At 37.4% G+C, this 17,579-nt stretch overlaps 1 protein-coding gene across 2 annotated transcripts in view; it reads left to right on the top strand.

Moving 5' to 3' along the window:
* The window catches only part of ZFP91 (ZFP91 zinc finger protein, atypical E3 ubiquitin ligase), a 35,812-nt gene that overhangs the window by 4,465 nt on the left and 13,768 nt on the right, over positions 1-17,579 (top strand). For both annotated transcript variants that reach the window (XM_081239770.1, XM_081239771.1), the window contains exon 2: positions 1,239-1,267. In XM_081239770.1, the coding sequence (XP_081095896.1) occupies positions 1,239-1,267 (29 nt within the window). The remainder of the gene's footprint in view (positions 1-1,238; positions 1,268-17,579) is intronic.

Here is a 17,579-nt window from a genome sequence, read left to right on the forward strand (position 1 = left end):
GCTTCTGTATTTGCTTAGATATTCTTTTGTAACATAAGAGTCTTCATTTGTGTTAGGTTTGCTTTCAGAGAAAAAGAGAAAACTGTACTGCTCAGAGATGCTGTGTGGCATCTTTTTTTGTTTTTGTTTTTTTTTGCTGTACGCGGGCCTCTCACTGCTGTGGCCTCTCCCGTTGCGGAGCACAGGCTCCGGACACACAGGCTCCGCGGCCATGGCTCGCGGGCCCAGCCGCTCCGCGGCATGTGGGATCTTCCGGGATAGGGGCACGAACCCGTGTCCCCTGCATCGGCAGGTGGACTCTCAACCACTGCGCCACCAGGGAAGCCCTGTGTGGCATCTTTATGGTAAATATCCAAGACATGTCAACTTTGAATGTGGGTAATGGCTATGAGGGGATTCATTGTACCGTACTCAACAGTTATGTGTGATAGAAATTTTCCTGAATTAAAAACATGGGTGTGACATTTTTTTTAGCCAGTAGTTTATTACACATTAGCCTCTTTACTGTTCCTATCCAATTTGTAAAGTGCAAGTTACATTTATTTCTGAGGTCCAGTCTGTTGCCTTTTTAGATAGATTTTGACTTGGGTTTAACAAATGAATAATTTTAGGGTTTTCTTTTAGGTTCATTAAATTTTTATTATGAAAATTGTCAAACACAAAGTAGAGAAATAGTATAATGAAACCCCAGTATTTATCACCTAAATTTAACAATTGAGATTTTGCCATGCTTGCTACCTTTATCCCCCTTCCCCCTCTTTTTCTTTCGGTAGAAGTGTTTTAGAGGAAATCTCAAACATTATTTCATTTCACCCCAAGTTACTGTATTTGTGTAGAATAAGGACATTTTTCTCTTATGACCATTTAATACAACAAAATTAGCAATATTTTCTTTGTATTATCTTTTTGCAGTTAAAAACAACTTTTGAATGATACTCTAGCTGTGTGCTGTCAAATATGATAGCTACTTGTGACTAGTTAAATTTACGTTAATCAGAACTGAAAATTCAGTTCCTCAGTTACATAGCTATTTTAGGCACTCAGTAGCCACATGGCAACTACCGTATTGGACAGTGCAGATGTAGAATATTTTCATCACTCCAGAAAGTTCTGTTGGACAGTACTACTCTAGATGTTTTCTGCATCACTCTGGAGATGAACCTGAAAGAGGTAAATATTTGTGTTTTAAGAAAGTGTGCAAGGTTATTCATTTAATATTTGATTCTCTTTTCTTTCAGATGCACAGAAAAAGTATCATCTGACAAAGGTAAGACTGAGTCATTGTTACCTCATGTACATTATATGACTGCTTTATAATCTGATAGAAATTAGAATGAGCTTCAGCCTAATAATTCAAATTGTTCCTATTTAAAAGTGACTTTTATTTAGTAAAGAATTACTGGAGTAGATAGAACCAATTTAAGTTAACAGCAGGTTTGGGCAAGTGGAACATTTTGGCATTATTTAGAAACCTAGTAATGGGAAATCAGATTATCTGATGTCACTTTATTGCAATTTTTAAAACTATTTGGTTTTTCAGTAAAGTAACAGAGAGGAATGATATAGACAGAGTATATATAGACTGTATATATACAGAGTATAGAGAGTAAAGTATAGACAAACTCTTGATGCTTGTAGAGACTCATGTTATAAATGCAATTTGAAGAATGTGAAGAGAAAAGTTTGCTAAGATTTTAGCCTGGTGAATAATTAAATCGGGTCATTAGGTCTTTCAAATAGCAAACCAAATATATGTATTAAATGTACTCTTCTGCTTATCTGGATTATGAAGGGAAGCTGATGTTCACTTTATCCTTTTAAATGCTTTTTTAAAAAGACTATTCTGGCTTTGCAGATTGGGTTATTAAAATTGCCCCTGTCATGTTGGGCCAGTTGCTCATTTATTAAATTTTTTTCCCCTAGTTATTGGCTGTGTTCCTTGATGCTGCATTCAGATACACAGTGTCCTTAAAACTGGAACAAAGATACTTTTAAGCATATTTCATTTACAGTGTCTGATCTTGGTCCAGTCCTAAAGGATTGATCAGTTAATTCATTATGTATATATATATATATAACATAAATACTTATTATTCTTACTGTAGACTTTTCTCTTACAAAGAATGCTTTGCCAATATGTATAAGGCAAGTCTAAAACCTGAATTTATGCCATTGAGAAGAATGACAGTGTGGTTAGGAACCAGTAACTTGAATTGGTGGCTGCTTTGTAAATAATTAGACGTCAGTGACCAGGTTTCTTTTTTCTCTGAATTTTAGAATCTAAAGCTAATATTTAATAGTATACCAGGCGTAAGTATTTTGTACTAGGCAAGTTTTTTGTGTAGAAAGTTGTGCATGACTATTTTGTTTAGCAAGTTTTGGATTTTGTTGCTGTTGATACTTAGAATATGTCTGCCAAGAATGGAAAGTCTTGTGTTCCTTACTCAGATCATTTTGGAAATTTTAGGATGAGGGGGAAATGTAGAGACAGGTGGCAGTCAAGTACCAGAGCAGTTTCTATTAAGACAAAAACCAAAAACCGCAACCTGCTTTTATCAGAGCTAAAATTACCTCCTGTGTCTGAAGACTACGTCTAAAGAAATTATTTTGGGTTGTCTTGAGGTGAGCTCACAGAATGCGGTGGAAATTTTGAACCCTGCTGGAGATAAATTAATCACTCTTTGTGTCAGTTTCTTAAACCAGAGGTAGGCATGTTATGTACAGTTTTGCAGTTGAGGAGAGATTAAAACTGCATTGTGGTTAATTCAGTCTCAATCAATCCCACTTTAATCCACTAGTTAAATACTCTGGATCTAGAGTTAGAGCTCAGGGTTTGAATTCAAGTTATTCCTTTTATTGCAAATAATCCAGTACACTGAATCCAGTAAGGACTCAATAAAAGGTAGCTGTTGTTAAGTTTGTAAAATTTCAAAGAAATACTCTCCAACCCCCATCTCAGCCTCTGCATTAGTTTACTTGTTACAGTAGCTGTTCAACTCTATGAACAGTATATATAGGTACATAAGTATATCTTATCTTATACAACTAGGTCAGTGAATAAAGAAATGGAGGTTGATTTTCTAAAGGTACCGCTATCTTTTTGTTTTCTTAACATTGAAGAGATGTTTTCAGGATTGTTTTTACTCTTATTTACTCCAAACAACTTGAAATTATATGCTGTCCTTCAACTAAAGATAAGAACTTTGGACATGTTAGAATAAATGACTTGGCACACACAAAAAAACAGCTTGCTGTTGTTTCTGAATTATTAAATTGCAAAGTGCCATGTTCATTCTTCAAGCTGAAATAATAGTAAAGAAACATATTAGTATAGGTCCCTGTTACTACTACATTTACTTAACCCTGATGGGTATATGTAAAAGAATGGAAAGTTGCTTTGCGAATAGTGTTTATTAATTCATTCACCAAGTGATCCCTTAAAACATGAAAGCTTCAGAAGCAGCGGATTAAAGCTCCACAATCAACTTGATGTACCCTGCATCTGTGGAATACAAGAATAGACAACAAATCATCCCAAATTGAGGAGCCAGGAGTCAGTGCTGTGCCTCTGAGGCAGGAGAGCCAACTTCAGGACACTGGTCCACAAGAGACCTCCCAGCTCCACATAATGTCAAACGGTGAAAATCTTCCAGAGATCTCCATCTCAACACCAGCACGCAGCTTCACTCAACGACAAGCAAGCTACAGTGCTGGACACCCTATGCCAAACAACTAGCAAGACAGGAACACAATGCCACCCATTAGCAGAGAGGCTGCCTAAAATCATAAAAAGTCCACAGACACCCGAAAATACACCACCGGACGTGGACCTGTCCACCAGAAAGACAAGATCCAGCCTCATTCACCAGAACACAGGCACTAGTCCCCTACACCAGGAAGCCTACCCAACCCACTGAACCAACCTTAGCCACTGGGGACAGACACCAAAAACAACAGGAACTACGAACCTGCAGCCTGCAAAAAGGAGACCCCAAACACAGTAAGAAGCAAAATGAGAAGACAGAGAAACACACAGCAGGAGAAGGAGCAAGATAAAAACCCACCAGACCTAACAAATGAAGAGGAAATAGGCAGTCTACCTGAAAAAGAATTCAGAATAATGATAGTAAAGATGATCCAAGATTCTATTTCCAAGATCCAAAATATTGGAAATAGAATAGACAAAATGCAAGAAACAGTTAACAAGGACCTAGCAGAGCTAAAGATGAATCAAGCATCGATTAAAAACACAATAAATGAAATGAAAAATACTCTAGATGGGATCAATAGCAGAATAACTGAGGCAGAAGAACGGATAAGTGAGGTGGAAGATAAAATAGTGGAAATAACTGATGCAGAGCAAAATAAAAAAGAATGAAAAGAACAGAGGACAGTCTCAGAGACCTCTGGGACAACATTGAATGCACCAACATTCGAATTATAGGGGTTCCAGAAGAAGAAGAGAAAAAGAAAGGGACTGAGAAAATATTTGAAGAGATTATAATTGATAACTTCCCTAATATGGGAAAGGAAATAGTTAATCAAGTCCAGGAGGCACAGAGAGTCCCATACAGAATAAATCCAAGGAGAAATACGCCAAGACACATATTAATCAAAGTGTCAAAAATTAAACACAAAGAAATCATATTAAAAGCAGCAAGGGAAAAACAACAAATAACACACAAGGGAATCCCCATCAGGTTAACAGCTGATCTCTCAGCAGAAACTCTACAAGCCAGAAGGGAGTGGCAGGACATATTTAAAGTGATGAAGGAGAAAAACCTGCAACCAAGACTACTCTACCCAGCAAGGATCTCATTCAGATTTGATGGAGAAATTAAAACATTTACAGACAAGCAAAAGCTGAGAGAGTTCAGCACCACCAAACCAGCTTTACAACAAATGCTAAAGGAACTTCTCTAGGCAAGAAACACAACAGAAGGAAAAGACCTACAATAACGAACCCAAAACAATTAAGAAAATGGGAATAGGAACATACATATCGATAATTACCTTAAATGTAAATGGACTAAATGCTCCCACCAAAAGACACAGATTGGCTGAATGGATACAGAAACAAGACCCATATATATGCTGTCTACAAGAGACCCACTTCAGACCTAGAGACACATACAGATCGAAAGTAAGGGGATGGAAAAAGATATTCCATGCAAATGGAAACCAAAAGAAAGCTGGAGTAGCAATTCTCATATCAGACAAAATAGACTTTAAAATAAAGACTATTAGAAGAGACAAGGACACTACACAATGATAAAGGGATTGATCCAAGAAGAAGATATAACAATTGTAAATATTTATGCACCCAACATAGGAGCACCTCTACATAAGGCAAATACTAACAGCCATAAAAGGGGAAATCTACAGTAACACACTCATAGTAGGGGACTTTAACACCCCACTTTCACCAATGGACAGATCACCCAAAATGAAAATAAATAAGGAAACACAAGCTTTAAATGATACATTAAACAAGATGGACTTAATTGATATTTATAGGACATTCCATCCAAAAACAACAGAATACACATTTTTCTCAAGTGCTCATGGAACATTCTCCAGGATAGGTCATATCTTGGGTCACAAATCAAGCCTTGGTAAGTTTAAGAAAATTGAAATTCTATCAAGTATCTTTTCCGACCACAGTGCTATGAGACTAGACATCAATTACAGGAAAAGATCTGTAAAAAATACAAACACATGGAGGCTAAACAATACACTACTCAATAGCGAAGTGATCACTGAAGAAATCAAAGAGGAAATAAAAAAATACCTAGAAACAAATGACAATGGAGACACAACGACCCAAAACCTATGGGACACAGCAAAAGCAGTTCTAAGGGGGAAGTTTATAGCAATACAATCCCACCTTAAGAAACAGGAAACATCTCGAGCAAACAACCTGACCCTGCACCTAAAGCAATCAGAGAAAGAAGAACAAAAAAACCCCAAAGTTAGCAGAAGGAAAGAAATCATGAAGATCAGATAAGAAATAAATGAAAAAGAAATGAAGGAAACGATAGCAAAGATCAATACAACTAAAAGCTGGGGCTTCCCTGGTGGCGCAGTGGTTGAGAGTTTGCCTGCCAATGCAGGGGACACGGGTTCGAGCCCTGGTCTGGGAAGGTCCCACATGCCATGGAGCAACTAAGCCTGTGAGCCACAGCTACTGAGCCTGCACATCTGGAGCCTGTGCTCCGCAACGAGAGGCCCGCGTACCGCGATGAAGAGTGGCCCCTGCTCGCCGCAACTGAAGAAAGCCCACGCACAGAAACGAAGACCCAACGCAGCCAGAAATAAATAAATTTATAAAATATAAAAATAAAAATAAAGCTATGGTTCTTTGAGAAGATAAACAAAATTGATAAACCATTAGCCAGACTCATCAAGAGAAAAAGGGAGAAGACTCAAATCAATAGAATTGGAAATGAAAAAGGAGAAGTAACAACTGACACTGCAGAAATACGAAAGATCATGAGAGATTACTACAAGCAACTCTATGCCAATAAAATGGACAACCTGGAAGAAATGGACAAATTCTTAGAAATGCACAACCTGCCAAGACTGACTCAGGAAGAAGTAGAAAATATGAATAGACCAATCACAAGCACTGAAATTGAAACTGTGATTAAAAATCTTCCAACAAACAAAAGCCCAGGACCAGATGGCTTCACAGGAGAATTCTATCAAACATTTAGAGAAGAGCTAACACCTATCCTTCTCAAACTCTTCCAAAATATAGCAGAGGGAGGAGCACTCCCAAACTCATTCTGCGAGGCCACCATCACCATGATACCAAAACCAGGCAAGGATGTCACAAAGAAAGAAAACTACAAGCCAATATCACTGATGAACATAGATGCAAAAATCCTCAACAAAATACTAGCAAAGAGAACCCAACAGCACATTAAAAGGATCATACACCATGATCAAGTGGGGTTTATTCCAGGAATGCAAGGATTCTTCAATATACGCAAATCAATCAATGTGATACACCATATTAACAAATTGAAGAAGAAAAACCATATGATCATCTCAACAGATGCAGAAAAAGCTTTCGACAAAATTCAACACCCATTTATGATAAAAACCTTGCAGAAAGTAGGCATAGAGGGAACTTGCCTCAACATAATAAAGGCCATATATGACAAACCCACAGCCAACATCGTCCTCAATGGTGAAAAACTGAAACCATTTCCACTAAGATCAGGAACATGACAAGACTGCCCACTCTCACCACTCTTATTCAACTTAGTTTTGGAAGTTTTAGCTACAGCAATCAGAGAAGAAAAGGAAATAAAAGGAATCCAAATTGGAAAAGGAGAAGTAAAGCTGTCACTGTTTGCAGATGACATGATACTATACATAGAGAATCCTAAAGATGCTACCAGAAAACTACTAGAGCTAATCAATGAATTTGGTAAAGTAGCAGGATACAGAATTAATGCAGAGAAATCTCTGGCATTCCTGTACACTAATGATGAAAAATCTGAAAGTGAAATCAAGAAAACACTCCCATTTACCATTGCAACAAAAAGAATAAAATATCTAGGAATAAACCTACCTAAGGAGACAAAAGACCTGTATGCAGAAAATTATAAGACACTGATGAAAGAAATTAAAGATGATACAAACAGATGGAGAGATATACCATGCTCCTGGATTGAAAGAATCTATATTGTGAAAATGACTCTACTACCCAAAGCAATCTACAGATTCAATGCAATCCCTATCAAACTACCACTGGCATTTTTCACAGAACTAGAACAAAAAAATTAAAAATTTATTTGGAAAAGCAAAAGACCCCGAATAGCCAAAGCAATCTTGAGAATGAAAAACGGAGCTGGAGGAATCAGGCTCCCTGACTTCAGACTATATTACAAAGCTACAGTAATCAAGACAGTGTGGTACTGGCACAAAAACAGAAAGATAGATCAATGGAACAGGATAGAAAGCCCAGAGATAAACCCACGCACATATGGTCGCCTTATCTTTGATAAAGGAGGCAGGAATGTACAGTGGAGAAAGGACAGCCTCTTCAATAAGTGGTGCTGGGAAAACTGGACAGGGACATGTAAAAGTATGAGATTAGATCATTCCCTAACACCATACACAAAAATAAGCTCAAAATGGATTAAAGACCTAAATGTAAGGCCAGAAACTATCAAACTCTTAGAGGAAAACATAGGCAGAACACTCTATGACATAAATCACAGCAAGATCTTTTTGGACCCACCTCCTAGAGAAATGGAAATAAAAACAAAGATAAACAAATGGGACCTAATGAAACTTCAAAGCTTTTGCACAGCAAAGGAAACCATAAACAAGACCAGAAGACAACCCTCAGAATGGGAGAAAGTATTTGCAAATGAAGCAACTGACAAAGGATTAATCTCCAAAATTTATAAGCAGCTCATGCAGCTCAAGAGCAAAAAAACAAACAACCCAATCCAAAAATGGGCAGAAGACTTAAATAGGCATTTCTCCAAAGAAGATATACAGACTGCCCACAAACACATGAAAGAATGTTCAACATCATTAATCATTAGAGAAATGCAAATCAAAACTACAATGAGATATCATCTCACACCAGTCAGAATGGCCATCATCAAGAAATCTAGAAACAGTAAATGCTGGAGAGGGTGTGGAGAAAAGAGAACACTCTTGCACTGTTGGGAATGTGAATTGGTACAGCCACTATGGAGAACAGTATGGAGGTTCCTTAAAAAACTACAAATAGAACTACCATATGACCCAGCAATCCCACTACTAGGCATATACCCTGAGAAAACCATAATTCAAGAAGTAACATGTACCAAAATGTTCATTGCAGCTCTATTCACAATAGCCCGGAGCTGGAAACAACCTAAGTGTCCATCATCTGATGAATGGATAAAGAAGATGTGGCACATATATACAATGGAATATTACTCAGCCATAAAAAGAATCGAAACTGAGCTATTTGTAATGAGGTGGATAGACCTAGAGTCTGTCATACAGAGTGAAGTAAGTCAGAAAGAGAAAGACAAATACCGTATGCTAACACATATATATGGAATTTAAGAAAAAAAAATGTCATGAAGAACCTAGGGGTAAAACAGGAATAAAGACACAGACCTACTTGAGAATGGACGTGAGGATATGGGGAGGGGGAAGGGTAAGCTGTGACAAAGCGAAGGAGAGGCATGGACATGTATACACTACCAAACGTAAGGTAGATAGATAGTGGGAAGCAGCCGCATAGCACAGGGAGATCAGCTCGCATAGCACAGGGAGATCAGCTCGGTGCTTTGTGACCGCCTGGAGGGGTGGGATAGGGAGGGTGGAAGGGAGGGAGACGCAAGAGGGAAGGGATGGGGGAACAGATGTATATGTATGACTGATTCACTTTGTTATAAAGCAGAAACTAAAAAAAAAAAAACATGAAAGCTTGGTTTACCACTGCCAGAGATTATCATCATCATTGTGGAGCTTCCAAGAATGTTAGCAGGAATTCTGAGGGATGGAGCCTGGCTAATGCCTTTTTAACTTGGCTTTTTGTTTTCATTCTGGTCTCTGTTTTGAACCAGTGTTATACTTAAGGTAATGAAATAAAGGAGTGGTTTGACTAAATGTAATTATTAATAATCCCAGTGTTATTTTGTCTGCTAATTTTAATTTCTTTCACTTTTCAAACCTCCAACCAGAACTGCCCAAGCTAAATCGTAAAAAAGGAGACAGTAGTATCTTAATCTTTATTAAAAGTTTCAAGAGTTTCATGGAATAATAACAAATATTACAGAGTCAAATAAATGTGGGCAGTGTTTGAGTCATCAAAGTTATTTATTGTAGGACTTCTCAGAGACTTTGATTTCGGGTTTTATGCAATGTAAATACCAAAATATACAGCAGTTACCTATAAGACACCCCCTCCTTTTTTGTTTTTTTTTCTCCCTTTAAAGAACAGCTCATGAAATTGGAGCTTATGGGAAACAGCTTGGAATCCTGGGTGCTTGAAAATTTGATTGTATAAAAGTTTGGGTCTCATCTTTTATTCAAAATCATTTTACTGTTTTTAGTTACTCTTCCTGTTACGGAGTAGTGATGTTTGGAAAAGATTGCCTAGACAGAATCACCAAATGAGTTCATAACAGATCTGTGAATTTACTTAGATTGTTTAAAGTTTTGACTATTTGCCTTATCTAGTTAATAACTTTCATAGCTTTAATTTCATCAGAGTGTTTCTGTTTTCCTGAGTTGGAATACCTTTGATTATTTCTTATCCTCTCATTTCCAGTACTTTTAAACAATATTTGTGTCATCCTTTAATATATAGAACAGGAATTCCCACCTTTTTTTCCCCACTCTAATGAGAAAAATCTAACTTAATTTTTACCATTTGAGTTTCTGTGCAAAGGATGTACAGAACATTGTCTTCACAGTTCTTTCTTGAAACATTTTGAGTTTCTTTGTTGATAACCTGGTTTCCTAGTGAAAATAAAATACTGTAAGTTTTGAATAGAAAAGAACTCTGGAAGAAAAATCTCTAAGTTAAAAAAGGCATGTATACTTCCATTCTTAACCCTCAGGTATGCTGTCAGATTTAGCTAAAAGACTCTCCTTCACATATTAATGATACTCTTCTAAAGTTGGCTTAAATATAAGTTTTTTTTTAAAAGGACTCGCTTTCCCTGACTTCTTTTAATATTGCTGAGATTGGCTAATATTTCAAAATGGGCTTTACTAATTATTTATGGAAAACAAAGTAGAGCTAATTATTGAAATACACAGAGAGTAGTACAATCAGGTTTCCGAAACTCAAGTTCTGACTATTATAATGCTTACGTCTCAAGAGGCTGACAGTACTTTAGATAGGCATTTTATCTATCCTATTTCCTTCCTAGCCCTTTATCTTAAGGTAACAGGAACCATATTATTTCTCTCAGTATGAGAATGATCAGCTCAACATCTTGTTCCATGTTGGCAGTGCCCCATAACCTTTAAACCATTTTTCTAATTCAAACATCCAGACCTCCTGTGGTTCTTCCTGAAGTGCAGACATACCTCATTTATGGTTAGTGTGGATTGTGACATAGGCTTAGAAAGCCTTGATTATCAGCTCCTTTCAGTTATGGGATGTTTCATCACTCAGGTAAATGAGTCTTTCTGTTCCTTACATATAAAAAAATAACTTTATAACGATTTGCTGATTATGATTCAACGTATCTGAACCGTCTCAACATAGTTTATTCTGTTATATGTAATAGTGATTTTATATTGAGATTCCTTTCCCTGCCAGAACCAATTGAGAGTTGCAACAGAATACCCTGGTAGAAGAAAACTGAAGCAGAAGAAGCCTAAGGTCCTGAGTAGGCAAGCCTACACTCGGCATATAAGAATCTGAAACCCCTGAAGAGACACCCGTCTCTACATGCAAGCATAACATTATCCTCACACTGAGATCATGGGTGGATGAGAACCTCTGACAAAAAGAAATTAGCTCTGATTTAATGACCCCTGACCTTTTAAGTCCAAGAAGGATCAAGCTCCTCTGAATTAAAACTAGCCAGGTTGATCTAACTACATCCAGGCAAATACCCCCTTAGCTTCAGTGCAGCTAATTCCCTTAGAGGTAACTGAGGTTTTGTCTTTTGCCTGCCTGCTTCCTTGCGTGTGGCTTACTTCTTTGATCCTGAACTCCCAACTTACATCCTGCCTTCTTACTGACTGATTCTGTTTGTAACTTTACCTCTTTGAGAATTTCTAAACCCCATTTTCTTTACTGTGACTCTCTAAACTCTTATGCATTGTTGTATAACAAACCATTCAAAAACTTAGTGGTCTAAGATACAAAAATTTGTTATTTCTCAGTTGTCCCTCTCCTCAATGGCCTTTCAGTTCAGACATTTTCATGTCATGGTAGGTGCAGGTCAATGGTCCAAAAGCTGCAAGGCCTCTTGAAGTCACCCCACAGGATATAAGATCAACATACAAAAATCAATTGTATTTCTGTGTATTAGCAATAAAAAATTGAAATTATAAAGTTTTAAAAATATCTTTTACAATAGTATCAAAAGTACAAAATACTTAGGGATGAATCTGATAAAAGATATGAAGTATACCTTTTCACTGAAAAGTATAAAACATTGCTGAGTGAAATTAAAAACTAAATAAATGGAGTGATGTGCCTTGTTCATGAGTTCGAAGATTCAATATTGTTAAGATGTTATTTCTCCCCATATCGATCTATAAATGCAGTATAATCCAAATCAAAATCACATGAGGTTTTTTTGTGAAGAATTTTGACCTTGAAAACTTCTTGAAAGGGTATTGGGGACCCATAGGAGGTTGCAAACTACACTTTCAAAACCATTAGCTTACCCTCTTTTTAATAGTGGATTTGGTTCTTTAAGGAGAGAGGAAGAGATGAATTAGATACTTGGTGGGCATCCAACCATGACTACTACGCATGTATGTTCTGTGTTTATGTAACTATTACTTGATTGAAGGACATTTGATATTTCTCAGGTGTCCCCCCCATTACAGGTGATTTTATTTACTGATTGATTGGCTGCTCAAGACATACCATATGTATACAAAGGTACACTTACTGGAAGTGTACTGCTTCATGAATATTCACAAAGCAAGTCCAGTCATGTAACCATTACCCAGCTCAAGAAACAGAACATGATCAACCACACCTATGTGTAACCACCATTCTGACTTTGAACAGCACAAACTAGTTGTGCAAGTTTTTGAATTTTATATAAATGGAATAATACATTATGTTCTCTTTTTGTAGGGCCTCTTTAGCTCACTGTATGTGACATTCTTCTATGTTGTATTTGTTATAGATTTTTTATTTTCATTGCTATGTAGTGTTCCATTGGGGGGGAATGTATCACAATTTATCCATTTTACTATTGATGGGCATTTGGGTAGTTTTCAGTTATTGGCCTTTATGACTAGTGCTGTGCATTTTTTTTTTTTTTTTTTTTTTTTGGTGGTACGTGGGCCTCTCACTGTTGTGGCCTCTCCCGTTGTGGAGCACAGGCTCCGGATGCACAGGCTCAGCAGCCATGGCTCACGGGCCCAGCCGCTCCGCGGCATCTTCCCAGACCGGGGCATGAACCCAAGTCCCCTGCATCGGCAGGCGGACTCTCAACCACTGCGCCACCAGGGAAGCCCTACAGTGCATATTTTATTAATATTTATTGAGGCATAATTTACATACCTTAAAATTCACACATTTTTAAGTGTGTAATTCAGTCTATATAGATTTGCCTTTTCTGACATCTTATATATAGACTTGTACATACAATATGTGAGGTTTTTTGTTTTGAGTCTGGCTTCTTTCACTTAGCATAAGATTTTTGAGGTTAATCCATGTTGTAGCATGTATAAATATTTTCATTCCTTTGTATGGAAGTACTCCATTTGGAATTGCCAGATAGTATGGTAATTCTATGTTTATTTTTATTTTTTTGAGGAGCTACCAGATATTTTCCACAGTGGCTGCACCATTTTACATTCCCAACAGCAATGTGTACAAGTTCCAATTTCTCCACATTCTCTCCTACACTTGTTATTTCTCATTTTTAAAATTATTATTGTAGCCATCCTAGTGTGTATGAAGTGGTAATCTCATTGTGGTTTTGATTTGCATTTCACTAATGACTTATATTGAGCATCTTTTTTTGTGACTTTTGGCCATTTGTATATCTTCTTCAGAAAAATAACTGTTCAACTTCTTTGCCCATTTTTTAATTGGATGGTTTGTCTTTTGTTGTTAAATTGAGAGTTTTTTATATTCTGGATATTAGACTCTAGATGTAATAACCTGCAAATATTTTTTTCCATTCTGTAGATTTTCTTCATTTCTAAGAGTTACTTAGTGTTAGCTCTTACAATTAGGTCTTTGATCCATTTTGAGTTAATTTTTGTGTATAGTATAAGGTAAGGGTCCAGCTTCATTCTTTGCATGTAGATATCCATTTGTTGAAGAAGCTATTCTTCCCCCGTTAATGGTCTTGGCAACCACGTCGAAAATTATTTGACCATAGACATATGGGTTTATATCTGGACTCTCAGTACAGTTCCATTGGTCTTTATGTCCATCCGTATGCCAGTCCCACACTGTAGTACTGATTGATTACTGTAGCTTTGTAGTAAGTTTTGAGATTGGACAAAGTGAGTCCTCCAATTCACTTTTAAGATTGTTTGGGCTAATGTAGGCGCCTTGCATTTTCATATGAATTTTAGGATCACATTTTCAATTTCTGCAAAAAAGGAAGCTGAGATTTTGATAGGGATTATATTCAATTTGTAGATCTATTTGGGGAATATTGCCATTTTAGCAATATTTAAGTAGTTTTTTTCTTTTTGATTGAATTGTAAATGGAATCATTTTCTTAACTCCCTTTTTGGATTGCTCATTGCTGGTATGGTTAAAGTAATTTTTGTCTGTTCATCTTGTATTCTGCAACTTTGCTGAATTTGTGTATTACCTTTAATAGTTTGGGGGGTTTTTTGCAGATTCGTTAGAAATAAGGTCATTTCATTTGCAAATAGAGGAGTTTTACTTCCTCCTCCTATTTATGTGCCCTTTTTCTCTCTTGCCTAATGCTCTGACTGGAACTTCAGTACAGTGTTAATAGAAGAAAAGGGCATCTTTATTTTGTTTCTGATCTTAGGGAAAGAGTTTTCAGTCTTTTGCCAGTGAGTTTATTAGCTCTAGGGGTTTAATAAATGCCTTTTATCAGGTTGAGGAAGTTCTAGTCTATTCCTAGTTTATTGTGCATTCTTTCTTTTTTTTTTTTTTTTTGCGGTACGCAGGCCTCTCACTGTTGTGGCCTCTCCTGTTGCGGAGCACAGGCTCCGGACGTGCAGGCCCAGCGGCCATGGCTCACGGGCCTAGCTGCTCCACGGCACGTGGGATCTTCCCAGACCGGGGCACGAACCCGTGTCCCCTGCATCGGCAGGCGGACTCTCAACCACTGCGCCACCAGGGAAGCCCTATTGTGCATTCTTATCTTGAAAGTTTGTTGATTTTGTCAAATGCTTTTTCTGCATCAATTGAGATGATCGTGTGGGTTCTTTTTTCCTTCATTCTATTAATGTGGTATATTACATCAACTGATTTTTGTGTGTTGAACCGCTCTCATAATCCTGGGATGCATCCCACTTGATCGTAGTTTTAATGTGCTGCATAGTCTTAATATGTGCTGGATTTGGTTTGCAGGAATATTGGTCTGTAGTTTTCTTGTGATGTCTTTGTCTGGCTTTGGTATCAGAGTTATGTTGGCCTTACAGAATGAGTTGGGAAGTGGTTCCTCCTGGCCTTTTCTTTCACTGGGAGGTTTCTGATTACTAACTAATTCAGTGTCTTCACTTCTTATAAGTGTGTTCAGATTTTTGGTAATTTGAGCCTCCTCTTTTTTTCCCCTCCGTCTAGCTAAAGGTTTGTCAATTTTGTTGATCTTTTCAAAGAACTTTTGGTTTCATTGATTTTTCTCTGTTGGTCTACTATTTGCTTAGATATCTCTGCTCTACTCTTTATTTCCTTCGTTTTGCTAGCTTTGGGTTGGTTTGCTCCTTTCTGCCCCCTTTTTCTTTAAGGTGTGAAGTTAGGTTATTGATTAGACATGTGGGGGTTTTTTCTATTTTAATGTAGCCATTGATGCCTATAAATTTCCCTCAGAACACTGCTTTTGCTGCAGCCCATGTTTTATGATATGTTGTTCTTTCGTTTTGTGGTTGTGGTGGTGGTGGTTGGCCACACGCCATGGCAGGCAGGATCTTAGTTCCCGATCAGAGATCGAACCCTTGCCCCCTGCAGTGGAAGCACAGTGTCAGGGAAGTCCCTCAATCTTTTTAAATTACTTGAGTGGCTTAATATATGGTCTACTCTGGAGAATCTTCTGTGTGTACTTGGGAAAATGGTGTGTTCTGTTGTTTTTGTGTGAAGTATTATATATCTGTTAGGTTTAATTTTTTTTTAATAGTGTTGCTCAGGTCCTCTATTTCCCATTTGAATTTCTGAGTAGTTATTTTATTCATTACTGAAAGTAAGATATTGAAGTTTCCAAATTATTTTAGTAATACCTATTTTTCCCTTCAATTCTGTAATTTTTTGCTTCATATATTAGGTATGTATAGGTTTATAATTCTTATATCTTCTTGATTGATTGGCTCTTGTATTAATATACAGTGTCCTTCTTTGACTCTTTGCGGTATGCGGGCCTCTCACTGTTGTGGCCTCTCCCATTGCGCAGCACAGGCTCCGGACGCGCAGGCTCAGCAGCCATGGCTCACGGGCCCAGCCGCTCTGCGGCATGTGCGATCTTCCCAGACCAGGGCACGAACCCGTGTCTCCTGCATCGGCAGGCGGACTCTCAACCACTGCACCACCAGGGAAGCCCCCTTCTTTGACTCTTATAACAGTGTTTTGGCTTGAAGTCTGTTTTGTCTGATATTGATGGAGCCACTTGCTATCAGTTTGTTTCCCCCCAAAAGATGTTGAGTACCTCTGAATGTAACATTACTTGGAAGTAGGATCGTTGAGTTTCTTGTCTGTGTAGATTTGTGTCTTTTTTTAGATTTGGGGGCGTTTTTGTCCTTTATTTCTCCAAGTATTCTTTCTGCTCCATTCTCTGCTCTCCTTCTGGGACTCTGTGTGTTGATTTCCTTAGTGGTCCCCCACAGGTCTCTTAGTCTCTGTTAATTTTTCTTCATTTTTTTCTTTCTATTCTTCTGACTAGATTCTGTAGTTGTGACCTATCTTAAAGTTTGCTGATTTGTCTCCTTTCTCAAATCTGCTGTTTAATGAAACCCTTCAATCAATTTTTCATTTCAGATATTATACTTTTCAGCCCTAGAATTTCTGTTTTGTTCCTTTTTATAATTACTGTCTTTTTGTTGGCACTTTTCTATTTGTTGAGACATCATTCTCCTGATTTCCTTTAGCCCTTTGTCAGTGACTTCCTTTAGCTGTTTGAGCATATTTTTAAAAATCATATTCTTTGTCATGTGTGGTCTCTCTAAAGGCTCTGTTTGGTTAAGCTTGTGCCCAATGTGTGATTTGACAGAGATTTCCTTACATGGCTTGTTTAACTTTTTTCTTGCTTCAGTGTTTACTTGGTTGCTGTAAACCTATGACTATATCCCAGAGTTCATACAAAGTTGATTGTGGCAGGTGTGTGGTGTGTGTGTGTGTGTTCCTGACAAGGGACATTTTTGCTGATGTCCCTCTCTGACAATGCTTTTTTTTTTAAACTATAGAATTTTACAGAATGGGTATGTTATTCAATAAAATAGGCTATTATGCTTTATAAGGATAAGCAGTTCTCATCAAATTGCTGTTATTTGTCCAGTGGATAATATCCACAGTATGAGAAGATGTGGGCATACAGTCCTTTCATCACGAAGTATAAAAGAGGTTTATTGAGTATAGGAAGTTATGAAATAGGTTTAAAGTCCAAATTAGCGTAGCTGGGTTGAGTAAAAGAAATAATTTTCTCTTCATTATTTAATGTTCAGTACTTTATGGAGGGTATTGAATTGCTCTCTTTGAAGAAATTTTC

The sequence above is a fragment of the Mesoplodon bidens genome (assembly GCF_964165515.1).
Source record: "Mesoplodon bidens genome assembly, chromosome: 7".
In the NCBI taxonomy this organism is placed as follows: domain Eukaryota; kingdom Metazoa; phylum Chordata; class Mammalia; order Artiodactyla; family Ziphiidae; genus Mesoplodon; species Mesoplodon bidens.